The following is a 13217-nucleotide window of genomic DNA, read 5'->3' as shown; positions in this document are numbered from 1 at the left end:
GGACAAGAAAGACTGGATGAAAAGGATGATTCTGCGAGGTGGTCCTCGCCAGTGACCCTGTCCTCAGCGGAACCCGAGGAAAGGACAGGAGGGGGGAGGAGCCGCGAGGGCAGGAGTACCTGAAGACTCTGGCCGCCGTCTGGTTCCTCCTCCACGCTGTGCCCTGTTGCAGCACCCCCTGCACGATCTCCTTCTCGTTGGGCAGCCGGTAGACAGGGAAGATGTAGAGCCAACAGAGAACCACGACGCAGAGGGCACTGGCTCCCACCGGCAGCCGGGTCCGCGGGAACTTCCACGCCAGTACTGCCATGGCCCCTCTGGATGTGTGTCGCCGGGCCCGCCCGCAGGGGCTCATTGCAGTCCCGGGGTCCCGGGGGTCGAGGGCCAGAGCTTCAGCACAACGCTAGGCGAAGTGGCAGCGGAAAGTCCCCCCACCGCCGGCCCCCCATGCACACACACCTTTCGCTTTCTTGCTTGCACTTGCACGCACGCTTCTTCGGCCGCCACGGCCCGAAAGGTCAAAGCAAGGATTTTTTTTAAATGCAACTTTTTCAAGGATTTCTTTCTAGGAGAAGTGGCCGGGGGGCCAGTCACGAGCTATGGCCATGGTCGCTTCCCAGGCAGAAAGCGGGCGCTGGGGTCTCCGAGACAGCGGCGGCGGCGAGTCGCTCCCGAGGGTTCTGCAGCATCACCGTCGCCCTCGGCCTGGGTCCGGGGAGAGGCTCGGCTCGCTCCCAGACATTTGGTCCGCGGCGTCCCCTTCTGAGAGATGCTCCTGCGCCCTTCGCCGCCTCTCCCCGCCTCCCGCGCTGCTGCGCCGCCAGGCACCCCCCAGACGCGCTCTCCGCGCCGCGCCAAGTCCTTGGAAATTTCCACGGCGGCCCGGGACCGCTATCCTGCCCCGGGCTGCTCCGCCTCGCCTGCCGGGACCCTCGCTCCCCACTCCTCCCGGAGAAGAAAAGAACTCGCTCTCATCAGTTAATTCAGCGGCGCGCCGCAGCCTTCCGCTGCGCCCCGGACTTGGCAGACACGCGCCCCGGGATTGGTGGAAATCAAGGTCTCCCCTCCCTCCCCCACCCGCAAAATTGCCTCCTTCGACCCGCTCAGAGCCGCGACGCTCGGCTGGGGCGCGCGGCCCGCTCTCCCGCCCTTGTCCTTTGGAGATAGAGGCAAACAATAAAAAATACCGCCCCCTCCCTAATATATATATATAAATCCCCGAGTGTGGCAGAGACTGGCTGATAACCTGACCCTGTGACACGCAGCCGCCGTGCCGGGACTGTCACCCTGCGGCCGTTCCCCTCGTCTGTAACTGCTTGCTTATTAACGCGCAGCGAGTCGCCAGGAGGCCGGCGCAGATTTACTCCTCCCTGCGCCCCCTCCCCATTACCCGGTCCGGGAGCCGCGGCTCTAGCCGACAGTCGTGCGCGCGCGCGCGCGTGCACGCACACAGACACACATACACTCTCCGACGCTCAGGGACCCGGAGGCGCGCGCACGAGGCGGGGCGTGCACACCGGAGTTCTCCGCCTCGCCTCCGCCCTGCAGGGAGAGGCGCTACTGCATCCAGATGTGCCGGCAGCTGGTGCCCAAGCACGCAGACTTCGGGACGCGACCTTGCTTTGAGGGAGCGTTCGCCTCCTCTGCCTTGTAGAGTAAAAGGCCGTTTGTTCTTAGACGTTTTTCCAGCTCCACGGACTGGCTGATCGCACCCCCGACCTTGAAAAAGCTCCACCCTCTTGGACCCGCGGAGCCGAGGGAGCCGCTTAGCCCTTCATGCTTGCCTTCGCGGCCGACGCATAGCTCGGGTCCCTCCTAGCGGCAGCCTATTCCATTTGCTTGCGCATCTCGTCAAGCATAAAGTGTGCAAGGACAAAGAAGAAGCCCGGCAGCCTACTAACCGGGTCGGCTTAGTCATCAGGAAACAAAAAGCTAAGGCCGTAGTTTCGTTCGCTCAGCGGCCCAGAGCACCCGACACTGACTGACTGCTACGTGGCCTAGTATCTTTCTCTAGCATCTTTCTCCACTGAGAAGTGGAACTTGAGAAGTTGATAGAAAGTTGTTTACCAAAGATGAGCAAACGACCACCGTAATCTCATTCTTCCCACACACTACCATGCTCTCCTAGGAGAATGACCCACTGCCCTCCACTGGCAAGCGTGCCCAGAATTCTTCTCTGCTTAGGTAAATCAGTAGAGACAGTAAACCGTGAAACCTGGAGTTATATCTTTGCCCAGAGGAGCCGAATGAAGATTCTTGAAAATGAAGATCACTGAAGTCTTGCGAAGTAACCAGCCCACCCTCTTCTGTTCTGGAAAGAAGTGGGGAGGGAGGCAACCTTTCCCACAGTTGCCCTAGCTTTGTTTTTATAATTTAAATAAAATACAAGTCATCTCAATTTCTCTTTTGTTCCTCAAATCCAAAGGATATTTGTGGAGTAAATAACAAATAAATAAGCCAACAACGAAAAATAAAATCTATTGCAGTTATGAAGGAGGTATGAAAATGTTTCCTCATTTAACATCATAAAAACGCATTTCTGCTTGTCAAGCCATGCTGTGGCAGCATCCCACATACAAAGTAGAAGATGGGCACAGATGTTAACTTAGGGCAAATCTTCCACAAAACAAGACAAAAACAAAAAAGAAGATGCATCAAAGTCATGCCTTAAATTGAGAAACTTCTGTGATGTAATGTGCTGTTTTCCTTCTTCTGAAAACTAAGATTCTCTTAACCTGGTTGACCTTTGCCCACCCTACAATCCAGCCTCATTTCCTGCTTTACTTTATTGTGAACGACGAATCTAGTCAGGCCATTGCCTGTCCCCTTCCAAGTCACACGGGCGTCACTTCTGTCTCTGTGTTTTGGGGTCCCTGTTGCTCTTGCATGGGATGTCTTTTTTCCCCCTCCATACAAATCCAATGCATCATTCAAGGCCAATCCATCTAGCTAGGAATTTCTCCCTCTGTGTGCTCCCAGACCACCTGAAACACAGGCTTCTTGGGGTAGGAACTCAAATGTTTGTGGTTTCTGCTCCTATTCCCTTTGACCTCCTGCTCTGAATGTCTGTAGGATTTGCTGGCTCTGACAGGTGATTAAACACTTAGGTGTGTTGTTTTTTGTTGCTAACATTTTTCTTATGTAACTTTGTCTCAGCAACTGGGCAGCAGGAGTATTTGGTCTTATATATCATGTGACAAGCCTGTGCTTTTGATCCAAATGAGGACTCCACATGACATGCCTACATGTCTAGGGGGAGAACAGAAAAAATACTTTATATTTTCTTCATATTCCTCCAGGTGCCAACGCAGGCTCGAACGCTTATGTACTCAACAAATAATAGTTGCTTGATTGTTTGCTTGATAAATTTGAGGGCCTCAAATTTATTCAGACTGTTGCTAAGGCAGCACTGTTTAAGAAGAAGTATAAACCCCCATGGTTTAATGTTTTAAATGAAATATTTTACCTGATATTTAGGTATTGGTTTATATGACTTTTAGTAGGTAGTTTAGGTACTGTTTTATAATTCTGCATCTGAGTACACAAGCACGGTTTGCTCAGGGACTAAACAACTTTTAAAAGTCTACAAATGTTTATTTACTGAACCAATAAACATGATGTGCAAAGCTCCTTTATATTATAAGCAAATTTGATGGGTGGCATTTTTGTGACATCACAGTTGTAGTGAAAGCCTGTGTAAGAGAAGGAACCACCACAGGAGTGAAGCCATGGTGAAGAGAGGAAAAGGAGCTCATCTAATTGAAAAGTTGAGAGAGATCAAGATGCAGAAAGATGATCAGAGTGAATGGGACACATGCAATTTACGAGCTAGCTTGGATGCTAATGGGTGTGAAGACAAATATTAATAGTCTCAGAGATGTCTCTCCTTAAAAGATTAAATAGAATTGTCAATGATTTGAGATTAAAAAAATTCAAAAATGTCATCCTTTCTTAAGTCTCCTCTCAAGTTCTTCTTGTCAGAATGGCTTGGAATGAGAGACCAAAGCATGAAACCATGCCTTTTTCACAACCCGTTACAACACCAAAGCCAACAGCATTGTCGAATGAGAAAGGCTATGAATATAGTTTCTCTGAATAAATGCATTTGCTTATCTCCACTCCCTCTTGCAACCACACTAAAAGGACAGTAAAGGAATAAAAAGAGGCACAAACTCAAAAGAACAGGAGAAAGGAAGGGATACAAAAAGAGACAAATGACTTCAAAAAGTTCACAAGCAGATAAGCAATTGAACAGTGATAACTGATTTATCAGAATGGAGAAAGTTCTGGGCCCTCAAGTGATTGCGGGTGTGTGGGCACGTGCACATGCGCATGTGTGTTGGCACAGGGTGGGGGAGTGTAGACAGAAGCCAACAAGAATCAAGCTAATTTGCCCTATAGAGCTCTTGAAAGGCTCAGAAATTAGAAGCACTTGGTACATCTAGACGTGGAAGTGATGGATGAAACAAAATGAGAGGTTCGTTTGAAAGTCTGTAAAAGGGGTGGTGAAGTCTCTAGATCTCATCATCCAGTCTGGCTTAAAACAGGTTACCTCTCTAGAGAGATTGACTGGCACAAAGGAGAAAACCTACAGATTCTGATATGTGCAGGAGGTCTCCCAACAGCCACATCCCTGCCTATCACCCTGCGGTGAAGCCCAGAAGTCGATAAGCTGTACTCACACAGACCTGCTAGCCTCTTTGTTAGGCCTCATTCTTAAATGAGAGTGGAGAGGCGAGGATTTCCAGACATTGGAAGAGTCTCCAACATGAAAGCAGAGACAAAAGAAGCAAACAAAACACACACACACACAAATCAACCCGGGGCGGAGGGGGGAGATAAGGCAGAAAATGTAAGAAATCTTCAATTAAAACTATAATTAATATTCTCATGGGGATAAGAGACAATCCATGAAGCAAGAACAGAAGGAATATTCAGATGACAAAAAATAAAGTTCTTTAAAATTAAAAATATGGGAAACACACACACATGATTCACAGAAGAGTTGAAATGCAAAGTTGAAAAAGTGTCCCAGAAAGCAGGCCAAAAAGATAAAAGAGGGTTAAGAAAATAATGTTATAGACTCAAACAGAAAAATAAACATCCAAATAATGAGAGTCCAAGAAGAAAAAAAACAGAAAGGAGAAAATTTTCAAAGATATACAAAAAAAAATCCTAAAATTAGAAAGTCCATTAAAGACTCAATATAATGAATAAAAACGACCAATAACAGGATATATAACAATGGAATTTTAGAAAACAAGGAAGAGGGGGCTGGCTCCATGGCTGAGTGGTTAAGTTCGCGTGCTCTGCTGCGGTGGCCCAGGGTTCGGATCCTGGGTGCGGACATGGCACCGCTCGTCAGGCCACGTTGAGGTGGCGTCCCACATTCCACAACTGGAAGGACCCGCAACTAAGATATACAACTATGTACCGGGGGGCCGCGAGGGGGGGGCGGGTGGGGGTTGGGAAATAAAGCAGAAAAAAAAAAAAGATAGGCAATAGTTGTTAGCCCAGGTGCCAATCTTTAAAAAAAAAAAAAAAACACAAGGAAGAGAAAATCATGAAAGATTTAAAAAGAAATACAAAGGATTTGAAATAATGGCATTAGATGTATCAAAAGCAATATTGGAAACTAGAAGAAAGTGGTGTTAGGCCATCAAAATTCTTAGGGAAACTTTTTTCAACCTGGTATTCTGTATCTGGGCAAAATATGACTCAAATCTTAAGGTAGAATAAAGATATTTTCAAGTGCAAAGTCTTAAAAATTTTATTCCCACGTACTCTTTCCTGGGACAATCCTGGAGATACTCTACTAAGATAAGAGGTGTACCAAGAAAGAGGGAGCTAGGGATCTAGAAATCCAGGGCTCTCATGCAAGAGAGAGACAAAGGGAATTCCTAGGGAAACAGCTGTGCCTTGGATCCAAAGAGCAATCAAGAACTTCCGGTTTCAGCTTGAAAGTAGCTTGGAAGTTGTAACTCCATCCTTCCAAGAAAGCTGAGCAAGCTGAAAATCAACAACTTTTCTTGTGCCCAACAAAGAACTGAGGTCACAACACAAACCGTCACCCCTCAATCTGAAGAAACAGGCAAATCCAGAGGCAGAACTGGAATATGTGTATCTGGAGCAGAAGATGCCACATGCTGTTAGGAAAAGTTCAATGGTAATTTGGAATTGGGATAAACGCAATTGCTGGAAGCTAAGTGTGGACTAGCATGACAGTGAGAAGCTCCTGTGAGTCACAGTCAGGTGGGCCACCGTACTTTTGTGTGTTTTACCTCCCACCAGAAATCCCACCAGGTTCTCAGGATGAAAAGCTGAGAAAGACCCTCTTGGAGCTTTGCCAGGGGTAGAGGAAGAATAACCATTGTGAAATATGCCCAGAAGATTCTCCATAATCAAGTGCAGCTGTCTAGGGAAAGAGATCTTATCATAGCCTTATCCCATCTGGAGGAAGGGCATTTCTCCTGCTTCACCCCTCAGTAAGCCTTCTTGTCTCACCTAAGCAGGGAAAATAAAACTGTGAAACATTTGTGAAGGTCACAGTCCAGGGACACTGGCCTACTAAAAGACCGAAATTTAATCATAAGATCATAGAGCACTTCCCCTGTCCCACACTTTTTCACCCCACTAATCGGCTCCAGTACAGGCACACCTTGTTTTATTGCACTTCACTTCATTGTGCTTCCAGATGCTGCATTTTTTAAAAATCGGAGGTTTGTGGCAACCCTGAATCGAGCAAGTCTATCGGTGCCATTTTTCCAACAGCATTTGCTCGCTCTGTGTCTCTATGTCACATTTTGGCAATTCTTGCAATATTTCAAACTTTTCATTGGTATTAGATATGTTACGGTGATCTGTGATCAGTGATCTTTAATGTTACTGTTGTAATTGTTTTGGGACATCATAACTGCACTATATAAGATGACAAACTTAATTGATTAACGTTGTGTGTGTTCTGACTGCTTCACCAACCAGCTGTTTCCCCATCTCTTTCCCTCTTCTCAGACCTTCCTATTCCCCAAGTCATGATAATATTGAAATTAGCCAATTAACAACCCTACAGTAGCCTCTAAGTGTTCAAGTGAAAGGAAGGGCTGCACATCTCTCACTTTAAATCAAAAGCTAGAAGTGATTAAGCTTAGTGAGGAAGGCATGTCAAAAACCAAGATAGGCTGAAAGCTAGGCCTTTTGCCAATTAACCAAGTTGTGAATGCAAAGGAAAAGCTCTTGAAGGAAATTAAAAGTGCTACTCCAGTGAACACACCAATGACAAGAAAGCGAAACAGCCTCATTGCTGATATGGAGAAAGTTTTAGTGGTCTGGCTAGAAGCTCAAACCAGCCAAAGCCTAATCCAGAGCAAGGTCCTAACTCTCATCAATTCTATGAAGGCTGAGAGAGGTGAGGAAACTTGCAGAAGAAAAGTTTAAAGCTAGCAGAGTTTGGTTCATGAGGTTTAAAGAAAGAAGCCATCTCTATAACATAAAAGCACAAGGTAAAGCAGCAAGTGTTGATGTAGAAGCTGCAGCAAGTTATCCAGAAAATCTAGCTAAGATAATGAATGTGGCTACACCAAACAACAGGTTTTCAATGTAGATGAAACAGCCAGATATTGGAAGAAGATGCCATCTAGGACTTTCACAGTTAGAGAGGAGAAGTCAATGCCTGGCTTCAAAGTTTCAAAGGACAGGCTGAGTTTCTTGTTAAGCAGCTGGCGACTTTAAGTTGAAGTCAACGCTTATTTACTGTTTCAAAAATCCTAGGGCCCTTAAGAATTATGCTAAATCTATTCTGCCTGTGCTCTATAAATGGAATCTCAAAGCCTGGATGACAGCACATCTGTTTATAACATGGTTTACTGAATATTTTAAGCCCACTATTGAGAGCTGCTGCTCAAAAAAAAGATTCCTTTCAAAATGGTACTGCTTATTGACAATGCACCTAGTCACCCAAGAGCTCTCATGGAGATGGACGAAACTAATGTTGTTTTCATGCCTGCTAACACAACATCCATTCTGCAGCTCATAGATCAAAGAGTAATTTTGATTTTCAAGTCTTATTATTTAAGAAATATATTTCTTATAGTTCTAATACCTTCCATAAGGCTATACCTTGCATAGATAGTGATTCCTCTGATGTATCTGGACACAGTAAACTGAAAACCTTCTGGAAAGGATTCACCATTCTAGATGCCATTATGATCATTTGTGATTCATGGGGAAAGGTCAAAGTATCAACATTAACAGGAGTTTGGAAGAAGTTGATTCCAAACCTCATGGATGACTTTGAGGGGTTCAAGACTTCAGTGAAGGAAGTAACTGCAGATGTGGTGGAAACAGCAAGAGAACTAGAATTAGAAATGGAGCCTGAAGATGTGACTGAATTGCTGCAATCTCATGATGAAACTTTAATGGATGAGAAGTTGCTTCTTATGGATGAGCAAAAAAAGTAGTTTCTTGAGATGGAATCTACTCCTGGTGAAGATGCTGTGAAGACTGTTGCAAAGACAGCAAAGAGTTTAGAATATGACATAAATTTAGTTCATAAAGCAGCAGCAGAATTTGAGAAGATTGACTCTAATTTTAAAAGTTCTACTGTAGGTAAAATGCTATCATATAGCATCACATGCTACAGAGAAATTGTGAAAGGAAGAGTCAATCCATGTGGCAAACTTCACTGTTGTCTTATTTTAGAAAATTGACACAGCCACCCCAACCTTCAGCAACCACCACCCTGATCAGTCAGCAGCCATCAACATCAAGGCAAGACCCTCCACCAGCACAAAGATTATGACTCACTGAAGGATCAGACAATGGTTAGCATTTTCTAGCAACGAAACATTTTTTAACTAAGATATGTACGTTGGCTTTTTTAGACATAACACTTAGTCTACAGTATAGTGTAAACATGACTTTTTTTTTTTCAGGAAGATTAGCCCTGAGCTAACTGCTGCCAATCCTCCTCTTTTCACTGGGGAAGACTGGCCCTAAGCTAACATCTGTGCCCATCTTCCCCTACTTTATATGTGGGACACCTGCCACAGCATGGCCTGCCAAGTGGTGCCATGTCTGCACCCAGGATTCGAACCAGCAAACCCAGGGCTGCCAAAGCAGAATGTGCGCACTTAACCACTGTGCCACTGGGCCAGCCCCATAAACATGACTTTTGTATACACTGGGAAACAAAAAAATTCATGTGACTTGCTTTATTGTGATATTTCCTTTATTGCAGTGGTCTGGAGCCAAATTACAATATCTCCAAGTATGCCTATATAACATCAGTAGATTACAGCTAAAAAGCAATGAGATTCAGATTCTCTCTGAGGAGAAGTACCTAGGAAAGCACAAAGTCTATAAATGAGTCAAAACCAATGACATTAGAGAAATTTGAAGCCTCTGGCACTTTTAGCTACTGCAAACATTAAACACAGCCAAATAAACATAAAATTTTACAATAAAGGCCTATTTACCTCAGTTCTTATTACCCTATTTACCTCAGTTCCTATTACCCAGTTTCTATCATGTCTGGCTTTCAACAAAATGTTATAAAGCACTACAAAACAACAAGAAAGTCTGAAGAGATAAAGCAAGCATCAGAAGCAGACGTGGAATAGAACGTATGACCCAGGTGTTGAGATTATCAGACAGAGAATTTAAAATCACTAAGATTAAGATGTTAAAGGCTCTAATGAGAAAAGCAGATAACACAGAAGAACAGATGGCTAAGGTAAGCAGAGAAATGGAAACTCTTATAAAGAATCAATTGGAAATGCTAGAAAACAAAAATACTATAACAGAAATGAAGAATGCCTTTGACGAGCTCATCAGTGACTGAATGTGGCTGAGGAGAGAATCAGCAAGCTTGAAGACAGGTCAATAGAAACTTCCCAAACTAAAATGTGGGACAATTAACAGTTAATTCAAAAGGTGTTAAATACTTTGAATTGGAATACCAGAAAGAAAATTGAGAGAGAAAGGAACAGAAGAGATATTTAAAGTAATAATAGGTGACAATTTTCTAGAAGAAAAGACAGACACCAATCACAGATCCAGGAAGCTCAGAGAACACCACACAAGACAAATACACACACAAAAAAAACCACACCTGGGCTTATCATATTCAAACTACAGAAACCAAAGACAAAGAGAAAATTTTGAAAGACAGCAGTGGGAAAAAAATCACTGTGTTTATTGAGGAAAAATGGTAAGAATTACGACTGACTTCTCCTCAGAACTCATGCAAGCAAGATGATAATGGAGTGAAATATTTAAAGTGTTGAGAGAAAAAATCACCAACCTAAGATTGTATATCCAGTGAAAGTATCCTTCAAAAATGAAGGAGAAATAGACTTTCATACACAAAAACTGAGGGAATTCATTCAGATAGGGCTGAAAAAGAGTCTATATTGGAGCAGGAAGACCAAGGACCTGATGAAGGAGTTCTCCCAGAAGAAAAGGAAACTGAGAGACCTCTTGATATATTTGAATGTGTTGAGAATAGACATTTGTGTTAGCTAGTTTTGCACTGAAATACTAGTAAGGTATATATAAAACTAAACCAATGTATAAATAAGGCAATAACTAACTCCAGATAAAACAAAAAGTTATGCAAGAAATATTTTGATACATTCAATCCATAATCTTAATAACGTAAAGAATAAATACTAATTTAACCAAAAAATGTGGTACAATGATATTAAGCAAAGGTGGGGTAAGATGGGGGTGTAAGATAAAATCCCTATCTTCCTTAGAAAGAACACAATAGATAACATTTTTTTAAAAAACGATTAAGAAAAGGTAAAATAAGTACATTATTTAGAATTGTGGAGTAACTGCCTAAAGAAACAACAAAAAGAGCTGAAAGTCATTGCCTCTGTGGAGGAGGGAATAAGGAATGGAGGAAGGAACACTATTTATTTGTTTCTTTGTTTGTTTACTTATTTATTTACTGTTTTAAGCTACTACCTGGCTTTTTAAAATACGTGTTTTTAGTCATTTTGCAAAATGAAAAGTAATTTTAAAAAGGAAGAAAAGAAATGGGAGGGTAGCCAAAGGATATTCAAGATCATTGAGCCTGAGGTGCTTGCAGTAGAGATTAAGAACAGAGGGTTGATTAGAGAAACACTTAGGAGATAAAATTGATGGGAGTTGAAATGCATTTGAAAACAGACATGAGAGAGATGTGAGTGTTGAGGGTAACTCATAGGTTTCTGGCTAAATAACAAAAGGTGCTTTTCTTTTTTTAAAAGATTTTATTTTTCCTTTTTCTCCCTAAAGTCTCTCAGTACATAGTTGTGTATTTTTAGTTGTGGGTCCTTCTAGTTGTGGCATGTGGGATGCCACCTCAGCATGGCTTGATGAGCGGTGCCATGTCCACACCCAGGATCCAAACCAGGGAAACCCTGGGCCACCGGAGCAGAGCGCGCAAACTTAACCACTCTGCCACGGGGCAGCCCCAGGTGCTATTCATAAAAGACCGCAAACACTAGACAAGGGACAAGGTGTGTCTGAGGATCTGAGTTTTGTTTGGGGCATGTGGATTTGAAGTGCCTTTGAGACATCCAAGTGGAAACATCATCTAGGCAGGGATCTATTTGTATTTGGAGCTCAGAGGAGGGGTTTGAGCATGATGCATATTTGGAAATCATAGACCTGTAGATAGTGACATTGATGAAATTATTTAGTAGAAGAAAACACAGGTCGGAGAGAACACTGCCCAGGATTGAGCTATGAATACCCAGCATACAGATGGCCAGATGGAAGAGAATGAGTGTAAAAGAGTTAGAAAAGGTGTGGCCCAAGAGGTGGAATGGAAACCCAGAGAGTATTGTGCCACAGAAGGTAGGAGAATAAAGTATTGCATGGAGGAAGACGTGATCAACGGTGTACAAAAAAAGAATATATTTCTTTTCAGGTGGTATTTATTTTTGAGGTGATCCAAGGAGTCTGGTCATGGCCTTGTTGGAATATCAAACTCTTGTGAATTGACAGCTAATCGTTTTGAAACTATATAGTTTTAGCAAACTATGTTTGGGAGGAAATGGCCATTTTGTTGTACAGCAACAGTTCCATGATTTCAAAAAGGCAATTGAGATGCATTAAACATAAGAAGGAGAAAACTGCAGGAGGGGAGCCAACACTTACCAAGACACTAAGTGTGGCGCTGAACATGGAACTCATTAAATCCTCGCGACAGTCTGTGAGGTACTACATACTGTTATTCCTAGTTTTCAAAGGAGTGATTTGAGGCATATAGAAACTTTAAAATTTATACAGTTTTATTCTTGTTCAAAGTCTGCCTAGAAATATCTTGAGAAAAACTTTTTAAAAATGGGTAGCTTTTTAAGGGAGTGATCCTAAGCAACGAACTGAAGGGGCTCGGATGTTATTCTTTCCACATGTATTCAGAGATTGCTTAATACAAGTGTGTTAATATTTTCACACTAAAAAGAACGTTACTGATTAACCTTATGTACAGTAAATATTCATCTTTACTTTAAATTAAGGAAATCCTAGGTCCCTGGGATATGGATAAAAAGAATGAATCATTAGTGAATTTATCCCATCTAACCAGTACTAAGTTCTGCCATTTCTTTCTTCGTGTGTGTTGAATCCAACCTTCCCTTTTTGCTACCATCTCAATTCTGCTTCTGACTTTCTTTTCTCTCCCTCCTTACCTGCAATCCTTCCACTCACCTATCTTGTGAACCACAGACATGTTTATCTCTCTTAGAAACTCTTTGAATCACATCCTCCTGACGTTCCACAAGGACTTTCAGCTACCCACATTTATGCTCAGGTAAAATCGATAGCCTGTCAGGCATGATGCACCACAATCTCACGAATCCTTATTCTCAGTCTTATTTCCCCATACAAACAATTGCCTCCAACCAAGTCATTCTACTTTGTGTCCCTCCTTTTCTTGTGCTTGCTTCATTTATGTAAGCCCCTTCATTTGAAATGCTGGCTCACTTCTTCCTGTACAGATCTCACCCATCTTCAAATCCCGTCCTTTTCATGAAAGTTTATTTTTCCCTATATTATTTCAGGCCACAGTCCTCTCACCCCTTGTGATTTTATGCCATATCTAGAAAACTTTTTTAACAGTTCTAGCTAGACCCATTGCAACAAGATCTTTCATTCTTTCTTTCTTTCAAATTTTCACTTTGTTTCTTATCTGCATATTGGATTTACAGACTTTATGTTATACAAAG

The 13217-nt window shown here is 42.9% G+C and overlaps 1 protein-coding gene across 1 annotated transcript in view; it reads right to left on the bottom strand.

Annotated features, from left to right (window-relative positions):
* ST8SIA1 (ST8 alpha-N-acetyl-neuraminide alpha-2,8-sialyltransferase 1) overlaps positions 1 to 415 on the bottom strand; it is a 151676-nt gene extending 151261 nt beyond the window's left edge. Inside the window, exon 1 of the mRNA XM_046678519.1 lies at positions 120 to 415. Coding sequence (XP_046534475.1) covers positions 120 to 355 — 236 coding nt within the window. The 5' untranslated portion in view covers positions 356 to 415. The remainder of the gene's footprint in view (positions 1 to 119) is intronic.
* Positions 416 to 13217: the final 12802 nt, after the last annotated feature.

This window comes from Equus quagga, chromosome 1, assembly GCF_021613505.1.
Source record: "Equus quagga isolate Etosha38 chromosome 1, UCLA_HA_Equagga_1.0, whole genome shotgun sequence".
Classification (NCBI taxonomy): domain Eukaryota; kingdom Metazoa; phylum Chordata; class Mammalia; order Perissodactyla; family Equidae; genus Equus; species Equus quagga.
This window is presented reverse-complemented; position numbering and strand designations above follow the sequence as displayed.